General features: G+C 38.3%; 1 protein-coding gene across 3 annotated transcripts in view; it reads right to left on the bottom strand.

Annotated features, from left to right (window-relative positions):
- Positions 1-26,180, bottom strand: part of HS2ST1 (heparan sulfate 2-O-sulfotransferase 1) — a 225,236-nt gene that overhangs the window by 13,556 nt on the left and 185,500 nt on the right. For all 3 annotated transcript variants that reach the window (XM_066268730.1, XM_066268731.1, XM_066268732.1), the window contains exons 2-3: positions 23,722-23,960; positions 9,929-10,014 (exon numbers count right to left, since the gene is read on the bottom strand). In XM_066268730.1, coding sequence (XP_066124827.1) covers positions 9,929-10,014; positions 23,722-23,960 — 325 coding nt within the window. The remainder of the gene's footprint in view (positions 1-9,928; positions 10,015-23,721; positions 23,961-26,180) is intronic.

Genomic DNA, 26,180 nt, shown 5'->3' on the forward strand with positions numbered 1-26,180 from the left:
GTCACTCTTCTTAGAAACCTGGAAAACCGCTACAGTTTATGTTGACATCAAACCCAAACTCCTTTGCCTGGCTGTTAATAGCTATTTACCTCATGTATTTGGTACCACCTTACTGATCCAAGTTTGTTTTCAGATAAGAGACCATCAATCTGTTTTAGTTAGGCCCACCTCTTCTACCCCCTTCCTATTACCATCTCATTATATGTATGTCTTCTCACATGCCTTTGCTCATTGCCTTTCTTAACTAGAATGCCATCCTTATTTCTCTATTATATTATTTCACTCAAAAAATGCTTTTCTGTTTACCTAATATATGCCATGCAATGTTCTAATAGTAGGAATAGAGCAGTAAAAAAAAAAAATCCTTGTCCTCTGGAGCTAACGTTCTGCTTGAGGGAGACAGAATATAAACAAGTAAGTAAGGAAATTATGTCAGATGGCAAAAAGTAAAAAGGAGGAAAATAATGCAATGAAAGGGAACAGGGACTGCCAGGAGAGGGGGGGGAGAGGACAGAATGGGTTTCTTCAGGAAGCCGTCACTGGCGTTATGTGACCAGAAGGAAGCCGTGTAGATATCTGGAGGAAAATGTTCAGGAAGATCAGACTTTCAAGTACAAAGGCCCTGAAGCAGCTAAAGTGCCAGGCTTTTTAAAGGAGTAGCGAGGGGATCAATCTGGGTGCAGCAGAATCAGAAAGGAGATATGAACAGAACACGAGAATAGAAAATGGGGCAGGGCAGAGAAGAGCAGACCACGTGGGTCTTGTAGGTCACTCTAAGAATCAGGAGGGACGCCTGACTGAATCAGCAGAGAGTGTCATCATATGGGGCCTATTGTAAAGCATAATGCCTGTAGTTAATAATATTGTACAGTATACTGGCAAGTTGCTATGAGAGTCAATTTTAAATGTTCTTACAACAACAAAAAGATAACCATGTGAGGTGAAGGATGCCTTAACTAACTTTATTGTGGCAAACATTTCACAATATATATATATCTATCAAATCATTACAGTGTACACCGTAAATTTAAACCACGTTATATGACAATTGAATCTCAATAAAGCTGGCAGGGGGAGGCCATTGCCTGCTGTTTTGGAAGAAATGTAGAGGGGGCAATAAAGAACTCTCATGAAGTCTAGAGGCTTTCCTGATGACGCCAGCATCCAGTGCCACCTGCTACCAGGCAATTTCACTCTCAGCTTGTCCTGTTTCTCTTCTAAGTCTTTTCTCCCCAACTTCATTATAAGACATTTGAGAGTAGGCACAGTACTTTATACTTCTTTTATATATTCCAGAGCCTAGTATATTTAATGCAGGGGGTCCTTGAGTTATGACCCAGTTCCGTTCCTACAACAGTGATATAACCCAAATTTTGGTATAAGTCAAAATACCCTAGCCTAAGTCACTTACCTATCCTAACACAGTTGTAAAATCACAATCTAGAACATAAAGATACAGCTAAGCCACAGTATCCTTTCATCGCGCAACCCAACTGGTTAGCCCACATAGTCTGTAAGTGTGATGCTAATGGTGTAAGCCAAAACACTCACATCTCAGTTTTTTTAAGTTTTTATGGGAGTGAGCATTATACACTCAAAATGTCATATGTCGAGACTGTCATAACCCAAGGACCCCCTCTACTTACCTACTGATTAGTACTATTTTGAAAAATTTGAAATATTAGCAGTCTCTTAAAATAAGGAACACAATGAGATACGATAAAATTAAGCCTAAATTATAGGGCTCTAAATAAGACACAGTGAACGTTGCTTCTTCTTTTAACTACTCTTGATATTCTCACTCATCTCTCCACAGAAACTCTTAGTTCATCCAAGAGCTTATAACTTAAATTGTATGTTTTATACTAAATTCTTAGCAAATGAGTAGTGAAAAGAGACCGCAGAAGAGAAAAAGCAAAGGGCCCAGATAACTTGATTATTTCAGAAAATTATTGAAAATTAACTGAACAGGAAGTTCTTAACTTACAAATATGTTGTATTCTAAAGGACTGCTTTGTAGGTAAAAGGGGTCAGCTCTCTTGAATTTTAGTCCTTTTCACACCATTAAGTAGCTCTAAGTCAGTAAATTCTTTGTACATACAGAAATATTGAAAACTACAGAGAATCCTTTTGTAAAACATTATTATAACAGTTGTGAACTGGCTGATCAGAACTTGGTGTGCATTTTTTTCATTGAATAATTCATAAACCTATAAAACCAATAATGCAGTACAATTTTTTCACAATATTGTAAAAGAGGAAACAGTATTTTGCAAATACAAGGCATTGTAATATAGGGTATTTAGAAGTTCCATGAGGTTACGGACTAGTGTTCAGCATGGTGCTAGCGACACACAGGTGTTGATCATTAGTAGAATTAGGTTGAACAGACTATTGTGAGTTAGCCATTTACAAGGCCTTTCTGTGGAGAATACACTTAGCACTGAGAAGAGGGTAGGGAGGCATCAGGAATACCCAGTAGCTATCTTAACTGAGAGAGTTGGAACTTTTATAATAGGACTCTACAAGAAAGGCAATGCACCAGATAATGGGGTAATTACTCCATTCTTAAAATTATGGGATTTCTTGGGAACCACCTTCAACTTCTCCATTATTAGCCAAGTCGTTTCCCTGTGAAGTACCTTCTCCCAGAAGACCATCTCATCTCTCACCAAGCTTCCTCCTTCCTCCTCTCTGCTAGCTCCTGACATGTGGAACCAACAGGAATTCTTACCTAGTAGCAGTGAAAAGGTAATAAAACACTTGATAAACCTCTTCTTGCTACTGAGGAAATTACTTTCTGGGGCATGGCTTTGGGTGACATTAATATGTATGATTTTAATGAGATAACATGTGTGAACTTATTTTGAAAATGGATAAAAATCATTATTTGTAAGTTAGGATATGGTTATATAGGCATGGAAGCAAGAGATTATAACTGAAAATAGGCACAATAAAAATAGTATCTGGGCCTTTCAGCTCAGCTAGTTGGGAAACAAGCATCCTTTTGGGTTTATACGTTTAATTCTTTTGCCAACCAGGTAGTTGTGTACAGGGGGAAAAAATATGTTCTAGGATCACAGGCCCCACCTTTAAGCTTGGCCAGTCATCTAAGAGTCCCCTCAGGAGGGCTCAGGTAAAAGAGTAGAACACCCATCTTCATTCCAGGAAATAAACTATTATTGACCTGTTAGAACATGATCTTCCTGGTAAGAGTAGAGCATATTTGGTAAGACCCTGTGATATTACATAAGGATCAAAAGGGAACAATTATAATCTGAGCAGCAGGTTGATAAGAAGACATTTAGGAACCTTGTTTTTACCATGTCGGCATGTGTGGTATGACAAAGCATGGAACACAAACTAGGCTCATTTCTTTACAACTACACTCTTATCTAGCTTGAAGGGATGCGTGAACATCAAGAATGGTTAAAAGAACAAGTACATGCTCAGAACGTCTAAAAGGAACCTTGTCAACTGGCTAGACAAACCTAAATAGAAGATGACAAAGCTGTTAGAGGGCTGAATAGCCTTTGGGAAGCATTATGTTTTGAGATTTCTGTTATACACTAGATTTAACATTTCTCATTAAACAGTTGTCTCACTGGAGACATGGATATCTTATACATATTTATTCTGGATTCTCTGAGCTCATAAAGGTTCACAGAAACTTCCAAATCCTTCTAGTGGAAAGTTTCCATTGTCTTGTTTCAACAACAGTGAATGAAACCTGGCTGGTTCAGTGGATAGAACATTGTCCAGGCATGCTGCGGTCGTGGGTTTGATCCCCAACCAGGGCATTAGGTGAAGCAATCAATGAGTGCTAAGTGAAACAATGAGTTGATGCTTCTCTCTCTCTCAAATCAATGGAAAAATTAAAAAAGAAGAAAAAAGTGAATGACCTGTTGGTATATGTTGATTGCACTGATGATAATGTTGTGACTAAGTGACTTTAATGTAATTATCTCTTAAAATGGATTCCATCTATTGTGCATCTATTACAATGACACCAATTTTTGTTTGTTTGTTTGTTTGTTTTTTGTATTTTTCTGAAGCTGGAAATGGGGAGGCAGTCAGACAGACTCCTGCATGCGCCCGACAGGGATCCACCCGGCATGCCTACCAGGGGGCGATGCTCTGCCCATCTGGGGTGTCACTCTGTTGCGGCCAGAGCCATTCTAGCGCCTGAGGCAGAGGCCATGGAGCCATACTCAGAGCCTGGGCCATCTTTGCTCCAATAGAGCCTTGGCTGTGGGAGGGGAAGAGAGAGACAGAGAGGAAGGAGAGGGGGAAGGGTAGAGAAGCAGATGAGCGCTTCTCCTGTGTGCCCTGGCCGGGAATTGAACCTGGGACTCCTGCATGCCAGGCCGACGCTCTACCACTGAACCAACCGGCCAGGGCAGAATGGCACCAATTTTTAAAAAAGAAAAAAACAGGCCTAACAATACCACATGCTGGCAAGGATGCACAGCAACTGGAACTCTCTCTCATACACTGTTGATGAAACTGCAAAAAACTACAGCCACTTGGGAAAACAGTTTGGCATTATCTTACAGAGGTACCATATATTCCAGCAATCCCACTCCTAGGTTTTACCAAAGAGAGATTAGAACATATATGTCTACACCAGCGGTTCTCAACCTGTGGGTCACGACCCCACCGGGGTCACCTAAAGCCATCGGAAAATACATAATGTATATCAGGTATTTACATTCCGAATCATAACTGTAGCAAAATTACAGTTATGAAGTATCCACCAAAATTATTTTTTGGTTTGGGGTCACTGCAACACGAGGAACTATATTGCGGGGTCACAGCATTAGAAAGGTTGAGAACCACTGGTCTACACAAAACCTACAAGCAAATGTTTTGCAGGTTTACTAATAATCACCAAAAACTGGAAATAACCCAAGTACCTAGAAACTACTGAATGGTAGAAATTGTGGTGCAGCCATACAATGGAATACTACCTGGTAACAAACTAATGATACATGCATCAAATTAGATAAATGTCAAAAGTATTATGCAGGTGAAATAAGCCTGACTTATAAGACTTGGTGACCGATTAGATATATTTAGGGGAAAGGGGCATCCAAGATGACTCTAAAGTTTCTTGCTTGGATGTCTTGGTAAATAAAACTGAGTAGCCTAACCTGTGGTGATGCAGTAGATAAAGCATAGACCAGGAATGCTGAGGTCCTTGGTTTGAGGCCTCGGTCTTGTCTGGTCAAGGCGCATAGGAGAAGCAACTATGAGTTGACGCTTTCCGCTCCTCCTCCCTTTCTCCTTCTCTCCTCTTCAAAAAAATCAGTAAGTAAAATCTTATGGATAAACTTCTCAAAGAGAATAATGGAGACAAAGACAGAGTCTTAAGCAATGCCTTATTAGGAGTTTGAAATAAGAAAGGCCATAGATTCAAACAAGGAGATGATGAAAACACCAGAAAAACAAAACTTTAATTCTGAAAGACAATTTTAAAAGAACAAAACACAGAGACACAGAGCTAAGTGCTTCTCATATATTATGGTATTTAATCTTCACAACCAGCCATGAAGTAGTTACGGTAATTATCCCCATTTTACAAATGGGGAAGCTGAAGATCTTAGGTCATGTGGCTGAGACCATGGAGCTGGTAAAGAATTATGTGGTTTTAACTGCAGCTCTGACGTCAGAGATCGCCCCTACAACCTACAGGATCAGTGCTGTACAAAGAACTGGCAGGACAAAGTCAGTAAAAACGCAACTCTCATATAGTGCTTGCAATGATTAAAATTATTTTTAAAATGTTTCTCCAGTGTTGTGACATATTTGTTGAGAATTGCAGCAAATGGTGCAAACATTGACTGGTTCAGCAGAGAAGTAAAACAGATAATCTCACATATAGCTCTATACTAACAAACTCATTTTGTCACTTAATTACTCTCTAGGATATTTCAGTCCTAGGGAAGCATTTAGTTATTCACTTTAATCCTGATATATCTGCTTTTATTGATTCACCACAACTGTCTGAGAAAGACAGCAGGGGTGACATGGAGAAACCAAAAGGACAGCAATGAGACCCAAGCTCATTCCTGGGCACAACCACAAGGTACACACCTGATCTAGCCTTGAATAACACTGACTGCTGTAGTAAAAATAATTTCTAAATGTCTTTCTAAAACAGATGCTCATATGTGAACCCCTAGGTTACTAGATCACTAAAAAATCTCAACAGTCTAGTCAAACCAGCAAAAACAGTTTTTGTTTAGCTGAGCATTATTCATTATAAAGAAAAACGTTACTGAAAAGGTTTTTAAAAGAGATGTTCTAATTATTTTCTTTTGTATCATTTGAAGAAAGTCAAAGTGAAGGTAACAGATGCTTTTGATCAATGAATAGTATAAATTTAAAAGGGAGAGTAAGCTATGTTTCACTTTTATAAAGAAACATAATGACCTGGTAATTATAGAAAAAATGAGGTTTTGGTTAACTCTTTGAGGATAAGAGCTGCAACTTATTTAACTTTATATTGCCTGCACTCTAGGACATTTGGAAAATGTCAAACCAATACAATTTTTTAACTGAAAAATTTATAAACTTGTGACATTAATTTATCATATTTACATTATTTTAAAATTGTGTTGTCTATCAATTAAAAAGAAAACAAAATAGTCATTGAACTCTAAATGGGAAAATGGAAAAGAAGAACTAGAAAAGTCTTTTAAAAAATTAAGAATCAAATTAGGACAAATATAAATAGGAAAAGAAATACAAATACAAATATTGATCGACTTACGACCTATGCAACTTAGGACCATTCGACTTTACGACCACAATCACTAGTCACGACTGTTCCGCGTCTGGCAGCGCAAGTGTTGCCCAACTGGGCGTACGACAGTGCAGACCAGCTTCTGGCAGCACTACCATCTCCGCGTGCACCATTTCAACTGTTATCCCAGACTCGGTACAGCAATTTGTGTTTTGTGTCTTCGATATTTTTCATCAAACCCCTCCCAAGATGTCTACCAAGAGGAAATTGTCTTTGCATATATTAAACCAGTTGTACTGATAATGCAGTGTTTTATTTAAACCTGACGAATGTAAAAATAAGAAACAAAATGGTGTAGAGATGATACAAATGGCATAAAATGAACAAAAAAAATGATATATAACAATAATGAAGGAATAATTATGATAAAATATGACTTAAAGATTTTTATAACATTTCACAGTACTGTACACATAGCCTACTCAACTTACGACCAAATCCTGTTATGACCGGTCTGTTGGAACCAACCAATCATGGTTGTAAGTCGAACACTAGCTGTATGTAACAAGATGTTTTTTGTTATTATGCTAAAGTTCTGAACAAAACCAGATAAACAGAACAAAACATGGTTTGAGCAGAAATAACCTTGCAAATAAAATGTGTGTTTCTTAGCAATCTGTCTAAATGAGAAAGTACTTCTCATTTTTTCTCTGTCTTATTTCCTGGGTTTCTTAGCTTTATACTCTCGTTAGTGTCTCTGTTAAGGCAATTGAAAAGCTATGTGATTAAATAATTCTTTCTCCAAATTTTACAATTTTTTTCCTGAAGGCAAGTATTTTAATGGACTCCACAAAGTACTATGCCAGTTAAGAATATGTTTTGAAGGCTCTGGCCGGTTGGCTCAGCAGTAGAGCGTTGTCCCGGCATGTGAAAGTCCCAGGTTCAATTCTTGGCCAGGGCACACAGGAGAAGCGCCCATCTGCTTCTCCACCCCTCCCCTTCTCCTTCCTCTCTATCTCTCTCTTCCTCTCCTGCAGCCAAGGTTCCATGGGAGCAAAGTTGGCCCAGACACTGAGGATGGTTCCATGGCCTCTGCCTCAGGCACTAGAATGGCTCCAGTTGCAACGGAGCAATGCCCCAGATGGGCAGAGCATCGCCCCTTGGTGGCCATGCTGTGTGGGGATCCCAGTCGGGCACATGTGGGAGTCTGTCTTTCTGCCTCCTTGCTTCTCATTTCAGGAAAAAAAAAAAAAAAAGAATATGTTTTGAAGAATAAAGTAGAATATGTTTTGAAGAATAAAGTATTTTAAAAATTGGTCAGATGAAATTTCTTCTTTACTCATTTATGGTTGAGTGTGACTATCAAACTAAGTATTACTTTAAAAGATATTAATTATAGCTACAATAGTTTTTGACTACAAATATAAAAATATTCCATTTCCTCTAGTTGATTTTTTTAGGTATTTGTTTAAAATCATGTAAGAGTCTATTAAAAATTCTTACAATGCTTTTCACTTCCAATAACATGAAACTCATTATGAAAAAAATTCAAACCCTTAAAATGTTCATGTTCATATTTAATAAATGAGATTAATTTTTTAAGAAGCTTTATACTTTTTCAACTGCAAGAACTCTAGCATATACCAGAGCTTTGTCCTAAGTACAAGACTTTTGCCAAAAGCAAAAGTACTCAATATATTATTTTAATAATGAAAACAAGTATTAGAATCCAAGCTCTGTGTGGAAAAAATAAATCACTTAGGTGAAAGGGTAACAAACATTCAATTGAAGGATAATGCAGCCCTGAGGGGAAATATGCATATGAATGAAGTTTATAGAATTGGTTTAATGCCTCTGTAAAGAAAAAATAATTAGTTTATTTTAAAGCTACCTATAAAATATTTTCAATATTGCAGTATGAATTATTTACAGAAAAATGCAAATCTAACTTTAAAGCTACCATTTTATTGAAGATCTTAAATACTTTGAGAACAACTAGAAATAAGAATATATTGTTTTGTGTATGTAATACTTGGGAGATTTCTTTTTATCTACATGCTTTGCAGACAAGATCAGGCACGTTTAGGGTGGTATGGCCACAGACTACATATACTTTTCAAAGAAGCTAAGATTTATTATCAATCTGAGTAATATTTCATCCAACATTTTCCTTTCAAGTTTAAGAAACTGACAGTGGGTTATCAATTTAATTTTCAAATTTCACAAAGAATGCTCTTTAAAGTTGACAAATGAATTACTTTGAAGTCATGACTACTAATGAGCGAACATGTCTAAGCTTAAATAATTTTTAAAAAATATTTTTAATGTTTTTGAAGTTGGTACAGAATCTTATTAGGGAAAAGATTTTGATTTGGGGTTTTACTATAATGGTACTCTATGTGCTACAAAAAACATTTAAATGGATTCCCAAGCTGCCCATGTTTAGAATATTCCTTTTGACCAGTTTTCTGATTAGTACTTAATGTAGCAGAGACTCTAGGGGGAGCCACACAGTGCTTCGATGCTGTAAGTAGGCCTGTAGTTTCATAAACTTTTCTTGAGAGAATTATGACAGAAATACCCTGATCCCACTCTTCTACAAAAATATGGAAAATGAGTGTTATTCATCTCCAGTTTCAGGTAAATAACTATAAAGGAAAATCAATACATTTTTTAAAGTCTCCTTTGATACATCACAATTTTAAATCTAAAACAAGGTAGCCCAAGGGAATGTGTATATTTTACTATGTCTTGGCTGAGCAGCAGAAGCACAGGGTGCCAATAACTGAGTGATAGCTTCTTGGCTTTCTCAGCTTGTTGAGGACATGGTAAATCATAATCTGATTGGCCATTGGGTTAAAACATGAGGTCTTCTAAAATAGTTTCATTTGGTTGTACAAGAAACATAAATGTAATAATGACAACTTTAAAGGCTATTACTTCAATTTAATCTACCTCGATTTTCTAAAATTAGTATCAAAATTATCAATTGATGAACACTAGAGGGCAGTAAAACACTAGAAGGTATATTTAAATTACATATCTAAAAGAGGAAAAGGCAACCCAGTACATTTTTGTTTTGTTTTTTTAATCAGAATCATAAAAATTTAGTGAACTTATTCTGTTTTAGGTTTCTAAAATATATAGAATTCTTTGGTGTGTCATTTAGGTATAACTTACTTTGCAAAATCCAAATAAGAAACGTGTCCATGATAAAATCCTGGTTTCATTTCTTTCCAGGAAGTAATATTCTTCACAAAGCGCACCTAAAAAAGGAGACCACATTCATTACTTAAGTACAATTTAAAGAAAATGAAAGTAATGATAGCAAAATATTTTCCACGTAGACATTTAAAACCAATCACACCGGTTTGCCAGTTACAGAGCTTAAAACACAGATTTATAACTAAGGAAAGTATAGTGTGATCTATAACTACTAATTCATCCTAGTGAGAGCTATCACCACAATCAGAAAAGAGTAAAGGCGACCTTAAAAAGGAAAACAAGGCCCTGGCTGGTTGGCTCAGTGGTAGAGCGTCGGCCTGGTGTGCAGGAGTCCTAGATGGGCAGAGCATCACCCCCTGGTGGGCGTGCCCAGTGGATCCCGGTCAGGTGCATGCGGGAGTGGATCCCGGTCTGTCTGCCTACCTGTTTCCAACTTCAGAAAAATACAAAAGAAAAAAGAAAAAAAAGAAAACAAGCCCTGGTTGGCTCAGCAGTAGAGCGTCAGCCGGGTGTGTGGAAGTCCCAGATTTGATTCCCAGCCAGGGCACACAGGAGAAGCGCCCATCTGCTTTTCCACCCTTCCCCCTCTCCTTCCTCTCTGTCTCTCTCTTCCTCTCCTGCAGCCACGGCTCCATTGAAGCAAAGTTGGCCCAGGTGCTGAGGATGGCTCCATGTCCTCTGCCTCAGGCGTTAGAATGGCTCTGGCCTCAATAGAGCAACACCCCAGATGGGCAGAGCATCGCCCCCCCGTGGGCATGCTGGGTAGATCCCAGTCAGGCACATGCGGGAGTCTGTCTGACTGCCTCTCTGCTTTTAACTTTGAAAAAATACAAAAAACAAAAAAACAAAACAACACAATGCAATCATTTACAGTGCTGTCTAGTGCATACATTTGCATAAGGTGAGGGGAGGCAGGCAGCATTACAGTATAGAATTATATGCAAATATCATTTTTTCTCAGAGACTTGTTATTCCAAAAAATTCATTTTTATTTACAATTCAACAAATAAAAATAATCATTAAACTAAAATAATTAAAACATGGTTATCAGAAGACTTTAAAGAGTTAAGAGTAGACATAAAGTTTGTTGATAAAAAAATAAAATTAGATATAGGTGAAATAATTTTTTTTAAATATCTAAATATTCCTGTTTTAACTTACTAGAATTAAAAGTATACAAAAGATTAGTTAATATGAAAGATTCTTTAAGTGTAAATATATTTTTAAATTTTTATGAACTGTTTAATATAGAACTTAATAAACCTAAGCATCACCAGCTACAAAGCAGTGATACACAATTTCTCAGAAAAAATGATACATATTTTTGATAAGCAGATCTCTACATGGTGAACAGCAAGTGGTGAAAACTCTCTTCTGGAGACCAGATACAGTGTGGGGTCAAGGAGGCAGGATGAGGGGAGAAGTGGGGGTCAGCACCCTATACTGAACTGCAAGCATCTGCAAACTATGACATCAGCCTCTAAAGCCTAGGATTGTCACCAGGAGACTTTTTGACAATTCATCAGTCTTTCATTTACATGTTAGAACAAAGCTAATTACATGGAGAGATTCTGGCGCACTTTTCAGATTAGTCAATAACAGCAATGAATGACGATGGCCGCCTTCTGGTTGAGGGCTACTGGTAGGGCAGAGTGGGAACACAGAGCAAAAACAGCCATATGTTGGAGAATGTGAACTAGAAAAAAATAGAAAGTTCTGGAAGTAAAATTTATTTTTTTAGGGAAAGCATTAATTCACATTCTAGAGAAATAATGGAGTTTTTAGAAGGAAAGTTAAATGAACCCTATCTCATTATCATCTTCACATGCTGTAAGGCCAGTAGTCATATCTGTCGTGGCCATTCACATGTAGGTTCTCATGGGATTCGGGCGGATGGTAAAGAAACAGTGGAGCCAAAAAAATGGTGGGCCATTCCTTTATTAAAGTGTTGCACCGGCCGACGAGACAGGGAAAACACTTCCCTTTCACTCAGGGCTTCCAAAGCCACTGACACATTCTCTGGTTCCACAACCAGGAGAATCTTCTCCAGTTCCTCCTAGAACCAAGGCCCCAGGAGTTTCAGCAGAGCTTGCAAAGCCCCTCAGCTCTGGTTCCCCATCTGCACACCTTCTCTTTCCCTGCCAACATGGCTTCTTCTTCGGCACTCTGCATTCTCTCTGCTCTCACTCTCACTCTGCAAACATGGCTTCTTTCTGCTTCTTCTGCTTCTTCTCTCTCTGTAAAACTTTCTGACCCGAAAACCTCTCCTCCAGAAAACATTAGCAAAATAATGGCCCTTCCCAAGCAGGAAGGTAATTTGCAATTTGACAGATCACAAACTGGCACCGCCCAGCCCCCCATGCAACTATAAGCATGTAAACATAAAAATCATATTTTACAAACTAATTTGAGCAACACATGCACACTCACATATCCTTAAAATAAAATCTGAAAATTGAATGTAGGTAAAATTAAGTTGCATTAGAAAATATTTTAGCAGATATTTTCAATTTCCTCTACCAAAACACAGAGCCAAATAAATGTGTGATTTTAGGTTCTCACGTTCTTTCCTATGTGTTCTTCAAGCACTGAACAATGAAAATAACAAATGGCAAATGAAACAGAAAACAAAACATTAGATAACCCCAAAACTGAATCCTTAAAAATGTTATGTGTTGAATATCAAAAGTCCTTATAACTTCCACTTAATGGTAAATTGTTTCACATAAGCCTTTTGTTCTGTAAAAATAAGTTCCGGTATTCCGGCCAAAAATGATGGGGAAATAGAAGTCGAAGACGATAGGAATGAGAGTGGTACTTTAAGGGTACTTAACACATATTTAGCAACTCAGCTCTATTTTCCAGAAGCTGATATTTAATATGGATGTTATGGTGTAAGAGGAAAATGAAAGGAGATACTAGATGGACATCTGAGAAGATAGTGTTATATAAAGCAAATGTTAGAATAGTACAAACTTACAGCACACTGCTGTGACTCAGGCAGAAATAAGAATTAGGTATAAGCTTGAAGTATTATTCCTCTATCTTTCCTAAGAATGGTCAAAATCAAACTAAACCCTCCTAAGAACACACTCCATTCAACCTGTCTACTTCAATGTGAAATCAGGAGCCAGGAAGTAGATAACACCTGGGCTGCTTCAGGGCTTCTCAAGCTTCAATGTGCAAATGACTTATTAAAATGCAGATTCATAGGCCTGGAGTCCAGCCAGAGAGTCTGCATTTCTAAAGAGTCTCCATGTGATGGCCAGGTTCAGGGGCCACACTGAGGTGCAAGACTTCAGCATGTGAAGGCCCAGGAGCTAACCCTTGGTTTAATTAATGTGAGGCCTGTTTTCATAGTAGGGTGAGATCTACAGAAGCTCTTTAGCAAGGATATTCTCTCATATTCACTGTTTTTATAACATGGGAAAAAGTACATACTGAAATAGAGAAAAATCTTCAAGATTATCTTACACGCTACTACAGTATATAAAACAGTGGGGGGGACAGGGGCAGAATGAACCTTGACTACTTAGTCTCTTCCTTCTACCCCACACAATGATACCTGAAGTACATTAGAACTGAAGTATTCTAAGAAACACAATTTGAAAACAAATGAAATAAGAAAAAGGGTGTGTCTCTAGTTAGATTCAGGGAAGTTTAATAAAGGGAGTGAGCAGAACAAGGCATAAATCTTCCATTGCTATTATCTCAAATGCTCTTATTTAGATTCAGTATTTCAGAGGTAGAAGGGATATAGAATATCCTGTACTCTCTATTTTATACATAAAGAAACCAAAGCCCAAAACCATGTACCCCAGGTTTTGGTCCAATCATCTCACTACACCACTAGCTAATTTCCTTAACTTAATTACTGTCCAATTTATAGGAGGCATTAAAAAAAAACAAAGAATTTGAAAGGAAAGAAAAGCAACCATTATTCCTATCATGAGCCTGATTTTAAAACTTGGACATTAAGAATTTCAGGTTGCATCCACTAAGGCAGTGGTAGTCAACTTGGTCCCTACCGCCCACTAGTGGGTGTTCCAGCTTTCATGGTGGGCAGTAGCGGAGCAACCAAAGTATAAATAAAAAGATAGATTTAACTATAGTAAGTTGTTTTATGAAGATTTATTCTGCCAAACTTAGCGAAAATCCGACATAAAGTACTTGGTAAGTAATTATTATTATATGCTTTAACTTGCTGTAACTCTGCTTTATAAATTTTATAAAGTAAAGTTACTTCCCTACTTTATAAATCACTGTGGAACCGGTGGGCAGTTAGAAAATTTTACTACTAACAGAGATACAAAAGTGGGCGGCGGTAGGTATAAAAAGGTTGACTACCCCTGCACTAAGGAAACCCCTTAAATCCAATCATTAAAATTCCTTGACCTCCAGGATCTCAAAGTTCTACTGAAATCTCTCGATTGGGGAGAGGGGCTGGGGGGAAAGGAATAAGGAGGGATAAATACATGGTGATAGAAAATGACTTGACTTTGGATGATGGGCATACAACACAATCAATAGTTCAAATGCTATAGAAATGTTTACCTGAAACCTATGTACTCTTATTGATGGATGTCACCCAGTTAAATTTATTTTTCTAAATAAAATTTTAAAATAGAAAAAAAAATCTCTTAATTGCTTATTTTCCTCATTACATTCATTATTATCTCAACTACCAAACTACCTTGTTCACTACTCTTGTATTGGTTAACCATTTTTCAACAATAACCACTGTTAGTCTTGCCCTTTTTATTGTCTTGGGTAAACTCAGGGGTTGCTGAAGATTGCCAGTCAAACTAAGAGACACGGTCTAAATATCTAGGTAGGACTTTGAATTTTGTTTCTAAAATTCTGAAGTAAACTCAGGTGGGTTACTCTTAAATTCTCTATATCATTGCTAAAATATCCAAAAACACTCAGAATCTTTCTCTAATCTCCAACTAATAGAATACTGAGGACCTGATGCATAAGTATTTTTTTCCATCTCATCGACATTTAACTAAGGCAATATGTTAGACTCATTAATAAAACTGTGGCTGACTTAGAAGTTGCAATAAGTCAAAAGATGCTGAGCTGAGATTCACCTTCCCTCTATAGGAAAGAAAAAAGCGCTAAGCAAACAAATGACATCAACAAAGGTAAAGTGCCCCTTCAGACTGATCTGGAGAACAGTCTGAGCATCCTGCAGTGTCACGGACATACTACTGAAAGTGTCTCATCCTAATCTCTCGTTTAAAAGTGACTTCCAAGGACATAACCAACTAAATAACACTCTTTGGAGGGCAGTATTATTAAGTTTTCTTTTGAAAGTATTAATTTAGCCACTTCTCCTTTTAGCTATGTTTAACATTCATGCTTTTAGTTATCCAGACTTCTCCCTGCCTCTCCTCTTTTCACCTTCATTTCTTCCCTCTAATCAGTCTAGCTGCAGGGTCCTGCTCCATCACTTTCTGCCTGCTCACCTGTCCTGCACAACTTGCCTTGCCTGTCAGTATTCCTGTTGGTTGTTGGTTTGTTTCCTTTACAGCGGAGCATTCCTACCCAAGACCTTGAGCTACAGCCCTGGCATAGAGAGGAGTAAGAGGAAATGGAGAATCAGTGAGCGAGCTTCTACTTGGTTCATTCTATGGATTCTTACTGACTGTATTTGGCACTAATGAAAGTAGAATGATAGGCAAAAAGGAGCAGAACGAATAGTATGAAATAAAGTGACTGAAGACACTGAAAACTCTGGCTTAAGGAGAAAACTTGTCACAATAGTGACTTTATTCAAGGAGAATTTCCATTCTCTGATTGAAATAGGCTATCAAGAAGGATTTTTTAGCAGTAGTAGTTAGATATAGTAGATGAAAAGAGATGTTTTTATGTCTAGCCTGGAGCAGATCCGAAACTGATTTTTTTCAGATTTTATAACTGAAGCAGAGTCAGGCTAGCAAGTAATCAGAAAAGACCTTCAGGGAAAACACAAGGAATGTGGGCAGCGGTGCTGTGATTTATTTGCTAGTTGAATCAGACCTGAACCAGAGCTGCAGGAAAAAGCAAGGAAAGCACCATCTCACTAACAGTGAATCTAGACCTATTCTTAATAAAATTAATCACAACATTATGATTATCTGTGATCACAAAAGAACTTGTTTTCACTATCTAAAAGTAAGAATGCCATTCTGAACATCCTGGCGAAATTCCAACTTTGTAATTACTACCTATTAAATGAATACTGCTATTAACTTGGGTAATTACTATATACCGAACTCCTACTCATGCATATACTTAAAGATTCACTGTACAGCGTGGGTAGTTTTATGACTCTAAACTAGAGAAGTTCTCTACACAAAGAGAAAAACTGAGTAATTGTTGGATAAAAACGTAAGAAAGGCTAGCAACAATAGAATATAGTATCTTCACTAAATTTCAGAACTGTGTTATTCAAGCCATTTTTGTTGTTGTTGTTTTGGTGGGAAGGTGGTGGTGGTGGTGGGGGGGGAGTTGTCCCAAATCACCTGAAGTAAGGATAGATTAAATTACTATCATCACTCAGAGGGGCTCACTCTGCCACTGTTTATCATTATGGTATTATGCTCAACTAAGAATTACTTTCAGAATCAAAGTTGATTCACTTTCTCGTTCATTTAACAAAGAAATTATGTAATGTCTACTATGTTGGAGGCACTATTCTAAGCACAGGGGAGAGAGTGCTGAACAAGACAAGTTCGTGCCCTTATAACAGAGGAAAAGAGACAATAAATAAGTCAGTAAGCAATAGGAAAGATACAAAAAGAAAGATTGTATATAACTTAGAAGAGGTATTTTATATACAGGTATAGATATATTTTATATACATTATATATATGATGACCAAGTAAGGCTTTTCTAGAAGAATGTCATTTAAGCTGAAATCTTAAATGAATAATGTAAAGCAAATCATGAGAAGCTAGAGAGAAGTGCATTCTAAGAAGAAATGCTAAGTACAGAAGCCTTTAAGTGGAAAAGGCTTGGAGTATTTCATGAATCAAAAAGCCAGTATGGCTAGGAAATAAGAGGTTCTAGCACAGGACAAGAGCTTGACTAAAAATGGCTTGTTGGTCTAGGTAGGAAATTTGGATTTTGTTGGGGAGGTAGGAATATGAATTTAAATATCAGTACCTCACCATTCTGAGGAGATTATAATATACGTTTCCATAACCTGACTGAGAATCATGTTCTAGATCTTTGATGTTCACACTGTGGTTCACGCCCCAGAAGCATCAGTTTTGACATCAAGTGGAAGCAATTGGGGAAGGTCATACAGAAGATATGATGCTGGTTTGACCCACAAGCTGGGCAGGGGCAATTAGAAGCTCTTCCCTCCTTCCCCTGTGCTTAGAATGTGTGCTCCTCGCCTTCCCTGTGTTAGAAATTGCCCAAGGGCCCTGGCCGGTTGGCTCAGTGGTAGAGCGTCGGCCTGGCGTGCGGAAGTCCCGGGTTCGATTCCCGGCCAGGGCACACAGGAGGGGTGCCCATCTGCTTCTCCACCCCTCCCCCTCTCCATTGGAGCAAAAGATGGCCCGGGCGCTGAGGATGGCTCCTTGGCCTCTGCCCCAGGCGCTAGAGTGGCTCTAGTCGCTACAGAGCAATGCCCCGGATGGGCAGAGCATCGCCCCCTGGTGGGCGTGCCGGGTGGATCCCGGTCGGGCGCATGCGGGAGTCTGTCTGACTGCCTCCCCGTTTCCAGCTTCAGAAAAATACAAAAAAAAAAAAAAGAAAAAAAAGAAAAAAGAAATTGCCCAACGACACAGACTTGAGATAGAAACATGGTGATGAGACTACCCGGACTGAACGTGACTAAACACAGTTAAGGCCTCTTGTCTTTCCCTACCCTCTACGTATGGAGACCGGTTTCAGATGACCTTCTAAGGAGGTTTCAACCCAACAGAAAATTTTCAGAAATTCAGAATATCAGGCTGTATCTTAGTCCTTCTGAATCAGAATTTACATTTATTTTAGAAGCTGCACTTTAACTGGTGATTAGTATACACATTACAGGTTGAGAAACGCATCTCAAGTGCTGTGCTGAAAAAGTGTCCTACAAAGAATGCAAATTCTGCCTGACCAGGCGGTGGCGCAGTGGATAGAGCATTGGACTGGGATGCAGAGGACCCAGGTTCGAGACCCCGAGGTTGCCAACTTGAGCACGGGCTCATCTGGTTTGAGCAAAAGCCCACCTGATTTGGGCAAAAGCCCACCAGCTTGAACCCAAGGTCGCTGGCTCAAGCAAGGGGCTACTCGGTCTGCTGAAGGCCTGTGGTCAAGGCACATATGAGAAAGCAATCAATGAACAACTAAGGTGTTGCAATGCGCAATGAAAACTAATGATTGATGCTTCTCATCTCTCTCCGTTCCTGTCTGTCTGTCCCTGTCTATCCCTCTCTCTGACTCTCTCTCTGTCTCTGAAAAAAAAAAAAAAAAAAAAAAGAATAAAAATTCTACATATTTTCAATGTCTTAAGAGAAAAGGGTTAAATATAATCACAGATCTAAATATATGAGAGCAGAAAAGAAATAAGAAATATCATAAGCCCTGGCCGGGTAGCACAGTTGATTAGATTGTTGTCCTAATATTCAAGGTTGCTGGTTCCATCCCCAGGCAGGATACATAGAATCAACCAATGAATGCATAAATAAATGGAACAACAAATTGTTTCTTTCTTTCTCTTCCAGCCCTTCCCTTCCTCTCTTTCTCTAAAATCAATAAAAAAAATTTATAAAATACAGTACTACTTACTATTTGACAGTTACTTTACAGACAAGATGTTCTCTAGTATAGAGGTATTTTCATGATAGCAGAGTAAACTTCATTTTCCAATTAGAACAGCTGACTGAGTACCAGTCTCCTGCTAATTCCTGTCCATCTCAAAACCATACCTCTCATGACTGAGTCTGCCTTAATCTCATTATTTAGTAGTCTCATGCCTTATATTAATCTTTAAATCGCAGTGTTCTAACTTTCTCTTATTTTATCCCAACTTCTTAATTTTGAAAAATTCCTTATCTACAGAAAAGTTGAAAGAAGCTATATAGCTATACCTAGATATATGCACACACACAGTTTTCAATGAACCATTTGGAAGCAAGTAGCAGGCACCTTTGATAAATAATCCAACCACAGAGCACCTATTACATTTGGTTTTCATGTCTCTTAGTCTCCTCTAGTCTAGAGAAGACTATCCCTCCCTACCTCAACCCTGATTTTTTTGGTTGTCATGATACACTTTAGAAGAGTTCACACCAGTTATTCTAGACAATGTTCTACAACACCGGTTTGTCTATTTACTCAAGATGAGGTCCAGGTTAAACATTTGGGTAAGAAACATTTTTGGTGAGACATTTTGGTGAGAATAGCATATACTGATGTTTTCTTTAAACAGTTCTCATAGTCCCTGTGTCTATGTTTTATGTTCCCAAGTAAAATATAAATAAGCTCCCTGAAAGATGTGGCCTTGCTTTTTAATTCTAGGTATTTCCCCAAGCCTTAGCAAATCTCTGTATATATTACCTATTCAATAAATGAAAACTTAAAAGTAGAGTAGGCAACTGTTTCTAAAATAGCAGAATACATGTAACTATATTAGACTAAAAATGGGCTTTGCCTCTAAAATTTTTGAAATAATTATACAAGTAAACAGTTTGGCAATATGTCTAGTATGATATATAGAAAATACACCTAGGAAAGAGCTAGGGCTAAATGCAGGTATTAAGCAGACTGAACTGCTGTGATTGAAAGGTGAGGGAATAGTGTGGTCACCTATTATATCCCAAAATATTTTTATGAGTAAACTGGCCTTTAAATGAAAGATTGAGACAATGGCAGATTTAATAAAAATCTAATCTCTTAAGTCTCACTGCAGTCAGTTATTGACTAGAAACTATTTCTCAGAGAAGAAAGAACAGCAAAATAGGTCACTTAATTTCTATTTGAATAATAAAGCAGAGAGGACAGTACACAAGAACAAAAATATGGTATTAAAATCAAAGTAGCCCTGGCCAGTTGGCTCAGTGATAAAGCGTTGGCCTTGCGTGCAGGAGTCCCAGGTTCGATTCCCGGCCAGGGCACACAGGAGAAGCGCCCATCTGCTTCTCCACCCCTCCCCCTCTCCTCTCTGTCTCTCTCTTCCCCTCCTGCAGCCAAGGCTCCATTGGAGCAAAGTTGGCCCGGGTACTGAGAATGGCTCCATGGCCTCTGCCTCAGGTGCTAGAATGGCTCTGGTTGCAACAGAGCGGTGCCCCAGATGGGCAGAGCATCGCCCCCTGGTGGGCATGCCAGGTGGATCCCGGTCAGGCGTATGCGGGAGTCTGTCTGACTGCCTCCCCGTTTCCAACTTCAGAAAAATACACACACACACACAAAAATCAAAGTATGTTATGCAAAATAGGGTTCAGGGAATATTTAAAAAATATTTTCAAGGCATCTAATATAACTTAGAAGTTTATATTTCAATAAAGTTTATTGGATTGAATGTGAAATAAAAATGCTATCTACTATGTCATGCAAAGGAGAGGGAAGTGGTAACTATAACATGTTTGAACAACTTCTATACAGAACAAGAGACTAGTAAATAATTTAGATTTGGTAGAGAACATCTGGTATGTAAGCCATTCCTAATTAAGAGCAAATTCTCAACACCAGCTGACATTTTGAAGTATGTCAGCTCATGATTAATACTATTTCTCTACCCTCCCCACACAAATATATTTTAAGTGCTGTTCATTATGTAATCCAGTTGCTTTTAAGATAGTGTTTATGCTTCTCTTCTGCTGTTTTTATACATACACACACACACATACACACACACATACATATGACAAGCTATTGAAAGAAAAACAGAAGTTTTCTCTCATCCAAATGCAACTGGGACAATGTACCACTACATGATGCCTATAAATGTCACTTTGGAGTAAGTTTCTATAGATTTACATCTCCTGAAAAAATGGTCGATGTCATTGTCAGGCATCTTGTAGCTACCAGAGGATTCTGTAATGCTAGACACAAAACAACTCTAAAAACTGAACAAGCATACTAACTTTAGCTTTCTAAAAAATACTATTAAAGAAATCTAAAACAGGCCCTGGCCAGTTGTTAACTCAGTGGTAGAGTGTTGGCCCAGCATGTAGAAGTCTCGGGTTTGATTCCCAGCCAGAACACACAGGAGAAGGGCCCATCAGCTTCTCCACCCTTCCTGCTCTCCTTTCTCTCTATCTCTCTTTCTCTCCTGCAGCCAAGGCTCCATTGGAGCAAAGTTGGCCTGAGCGCTGAGGATGTCTCCAAGGCCTCTGCCTCAGGCACTAGAATGGTTCCAGTTGCAATGGAGCAATGCTCCAGATGGGCAGAGCATCGCTCCCTAGTGGGCTTGCTACGTAGATCCTGGTTGGGTGCATGCAGGAGTCTGTCTGCCTCCCTGCTTCTCACTTCAGAAAAATACAAAAAAAAAAAAAAAAGAAATCTAAAATTATGAGAATTAAGATATGTTCCTTTTAGGCCCTGGCCGGTTTGCTCAGCGGTAGAGCATCGGCCTAGCGTGCGGAGGACCCGGGATCGATTCCCGGCCAGGGCACACAGGAGAAGCGCCCATTTGCTTCTCCACCCCTCCGCCACACCTTCCTCTCTGTCTCTCTCTTCCCCTCCCGCAGCCAAGGCTCCACTGGAGCAAAGATGGCCCGGGCGCTGGGGATGGCTCCTTGGCCTCTGCCCCAGGCGCTAGAGTGGCTCTGGTTGCAACATGGCGATGCCCAGGATGGGCAGAGCATCGCCCCCTGGTGGGCAAGAGCGTCGCCCCATGGTGGGCGTGCCGGGTGGATCCCAGTCGGGCGCATGCGGGAGTCTGTCTGACTGTCTCTCCCTGTTTCCAGCTTCAGAAAAATGAAAAATGAAGGAAAAAAAAAAAAAAAAAAAGATATGTTCCTTTTAAACCAAGAAATATTCTGAAAAGCAATCATGCAAATAGATTTAAATGTACCACATGCAGCATAAAAACCAATTATTTAGGATACTTGCTTTTAGATATATATTACATAATGAATAGTTTTTATGACCCACTTAGCTAAATAAGCTCATATTTCTTCTCACTTATAGATGAGTTATTTGGTTTGGCTGACAGAGGTAGATTTTTGGTTCTACAAAAAAGAGTAATTGAGGATGCTGCAGAGAGCCAAGAATTATATGGGCACATGATATGCTATACACTACTGGCCTTTACAAAAAGCTCACTAGCAAGGAGAACTTTAACCTTGTGTATCAATATTACTCTCTTGCTTCAGAGTAAGGATTATAAATATGCTGAATAATGGGATAACAGAGTCTATTCTACAACAATAAAACAAGTTCAGCTGTTTTCAAATAGGTATGTTCAAACTATATGAGTATCACAAATACCTTTCTAATAAGGCTACCCCAAAATGGCATTTAATCCTAGTTAGTATTTCAAATATTATCTTTTCTTCTCATGGGCCCAATACTCACTCTCTTCAATACTAGTAGGGAGAACTTTATTTATTTATAATTAGAGTTAGAATTCCGGGTGTGGAGAAACTGTGTGCTACCAATGTAAAGAAGTGAATAAATTTCAAATTTCATTTCAAGAGATAATTTCCCCTACTTTTCTTAAAACTATTCCATAAAAATTTCATATTCATCTGTCATCTAATGTTTCTTGACAACTAAAAGGCAAGGTGATGCTAAAATATAAACCACAATCCCTGTTTTCCACAAATTTATAGCTAATACTTACATAAATTACTGGCAAAGATAAGATGAAATTCATAAAATTGAGCCATACAGAATAGATATTATAGCCCTGGCCAGATAGCTCAGTTAGAGCATCGTTCCGATATGCCAAGGTTGTGGGCTCGACCCCTGTTCAGAGCACATTAAATAATCAATTAAAAATAAACAAAAACAAAATGAAAGAAGAATCAACCAATAAATGCATGAATGAGTGGAACAATGTATCGATGCCTTTCTCTCTCTCTTCCTTTCTCTCTCTCAAAATAAATTTTAAAAAAATTTTAAACAACACAGGTATTCATCAAATAAAGATGTCTCTACCATAAGTTGAGACAATACGTTTTTAGTGCACAGTATTTTGCTAATAATATATTTTTAAAAGAATACCATACTGCCTGACCAGGCGGTGGCGCAGTAGGTAGAGCGTCGGACTGGGATGCTGAGGACCCAGGTTCGAGACCCTGAGGTCACCAGCTTGAGTGCGGGTTCATCTGGTTTGAGCAAAGCTCACCAGCTTGGACCCAAGGTCGCTGGCTCGAGCAAGGGGTTACTCGGTCTGCTGAAGGCCCACAGTCAAGGCACATATGAGAAAGCAATCAATGAACAACTAAAGTGTCACAACAAAAGATGCTTCTCATCTCTCTCCGTTCCTGTCTGTCTGTCCCTATCTATCTGTCTCTCTGACTCTCTCTCTCTGTCTCTGTACAAAAAAAAGAATACCATACTGAAGAACATCAATTTCTCATTAAAAATTCAAGCTATTAATTTGTCACAAATATTTGACAAACATACTGTTTGTAAGGAAATGTGCCAAATACTGTGAAGAATGTAAAGTTATAAAAATATGTGGTTGATCTCTTTCCCCAACAGACTTACAGTTCATTGGGATCTGCACACATATCCCTTAAAATGTTTTGTCCCCTGGAGATATAAAAATGAGTGAGGACGTGTCAGAACACATGCATTCCTTAAGTAGTGTTTACCTGATCTTGTAGTGACATCACTGGATTATTTTTGGTAGTGTTGATGTGAAGAACATGGTATTTATTCTTTGCACACAGGTCATAGGCAATATTGGTAAAAGAGGTGCTTGCAGTTTTGGGGACTCTGTTATAAATGATCACCATGTCCTCTTCTTCATCTAAAGCTGCATCTTGCCGAGGGCCATCCATGGTATGACGTTGCTCAATTTCTCGTACTTCATGTCTTGCAATAGCCCTTTCTGCAAAGAAAAACAGATAAACTTAGTTTTCAAAGAGACTATAAGGAGCCTGACCAGATGGTGGAGCAACGGATAGAGTGTCAACCTGGGACACTAAGGACCCAGGTTTGAAACCCCAAGGTTGCCAGCTTGAATATGGGCTCATCAGGCCTGAGGGATCATAGACATAACCCCACAGTCACTGACTTGAGACCAAAGGATGCTGACTTGAAGCCCAAGGTCACAGACTTGAGCAAGGGTTCACTGGCTCAGTTGGAGCCTGCCGGTCAAGGCATGTATGAGAAAGCAATCAATGAACAACTAAAGTGATACAACTATGAGTTGATGCTTCTCACCTTTCTCCCTTCCTATCTGTCTGTCCCTGTCTCTGCCTCTCTCTCTCTCTCTCTTGCTTTAAAAAAAAAATGAGACTATAAAGAAGTTACAGAACACTACAAAGAATTTCCTATATCTGGAATTTAATGTTCCTTTTCAAGAACTGGGTAAGAGCAGTTGAAACTACCTTTGAAGGGTAATACATATAAAACAGAACAAAGAACACCATAGACCAGAGTTCTTCAGTTTAGTTCAAAAGTCACTTTACAGTCTAATAGAATTTCTACAGCCTGCACTAATTCTCAAACACACAAAGGCAGATTATATGGAATACTAAATTTCATAGTAAAAATTGCACTTAGAAAAGAAATCACTTAAAAGCAAAGATTTTGAAATTTGTTAGTTAGAATTTAGTTATATCCTGGTTTATAAAAATGTAGCAGAGCAGTGATGATAAATAATGGTGTGATTTTAGGTAAGAAAAGTAGAAACAATACCATCACAAAAGCTTGTTCCTTTCTGGTGTTGCATTATAGATAAGTCATGGCTATGTTTATCCTTAAGTTCTGTGGTTCCTCTAATTTAAATTCCCAGGTGACCATGCAGCTTGAAAAGCAGTTACACATTTTGCTTTCCACTACTCTCTATTTAACATACATTTTAACTTCACATATTTTTTAGAATAACAAAACAAGAAAGACAGAAGAAGAAACAAAGGGGAAAAAATGTCTAACAAGATTGCAAATTTCTTTGCACAGAAACAGCTACTCATACATAGATAGCATGCACCTACTACCACCAGATCTTTGTGTAGGTCATCACATCTGCCTTAAACATTCTTCCACTCCCTCTCTACCCCAGCGCAGCCTGGTGAAGTCCTCAACCTTCACACTGAATTTAATCATCACTTGCAAGGGGAGCATTATCTGCTCTCCCTAACTAGGTCAAATTACACATGTGACATGTATATATGCACAGTGTACCTCATACTACATGTCTTATACTTATCATAATCACCAACTTTACATTATATGTATTGTGTTTACTGTCTGCCTACCATAATGCCTATGATTTAATAAAGTGACAAGAAAAAGCAATGTGTTATAATTACAGTAACATGTTCGGGTTTCAAATATTGTAGGACCACGAATCTTAAATTTTGGTTCGGAAAATAAGGTCACCATGTTACAAAGAGTAAACTTTGAGCTGTGAATTTGCATTAAGAAGATTTGAATTAAAATTCCAGGCCTGCTGCTTATTAGCAGTGGGCTTTTCAAAACAAAAGTAGAAACATCTATATTTTATATGTATATGCGTGCATATGTATCCTTTTATATTTCCTTGGGAGAGATGGTTGGAAATGTGAAAAGAAGATGAGCTTAATGTTGAATACTGTTGGACTGCCTGAGACATGAGGAGATGTAATGTAGGTAACTGGGCAGACAAGCTGAGATGTGGGAATAAGGTTCAAGTAGAAGAAAGACATCTGGGAAAACCATGGGAATGGATGAAATTGACCAGATAATCTAGAATACGTAGCATGAAAAGAGACCATAGGACAGAATCTTAGGAAATACTAACACTTAAGGGGCAGGCAGAAAAAGACAATTCATAGAAAGAAGCTAAAGAGAAATCGAAAGAAATAAGGAACAAGATACATACCACATTTTATAAAGCATAATATTTTTCAGATTGACCATGCTTTCCAAATGAACCTATAAATCAAGATAATGTAGGATGCTATAAAGCATTTACAAAGGATTTGGAAGTTGTCTCAAATTAAATTGAGCAAGTATTATGAGAGCCTATGTATATTATTATATAAGTAATTTTAAAAGAATCTTATTTTCCAAACAACCTGAAATTGTCACCATAGCCCAAAACCATTATGGTATTGTTATGTCT

The sequence above is a fragment of the Saccopteryx bilineata genome, chromosome 3 (assembly GCF_036850765.1).
Source record: "Saccopteryx bilineata isolate mSacBil1 chromosome 3, mSacBil1_pri_phased_curated, whole genome shotgun sequence".
In the NCBI taxonomy this organism is placed as follows: Eukaryota; Metazoa; Chordata; class Mammalia; order Chiroptera; family Emballonuridae; genus Saccopteryx; species Saccopteryx bilineata.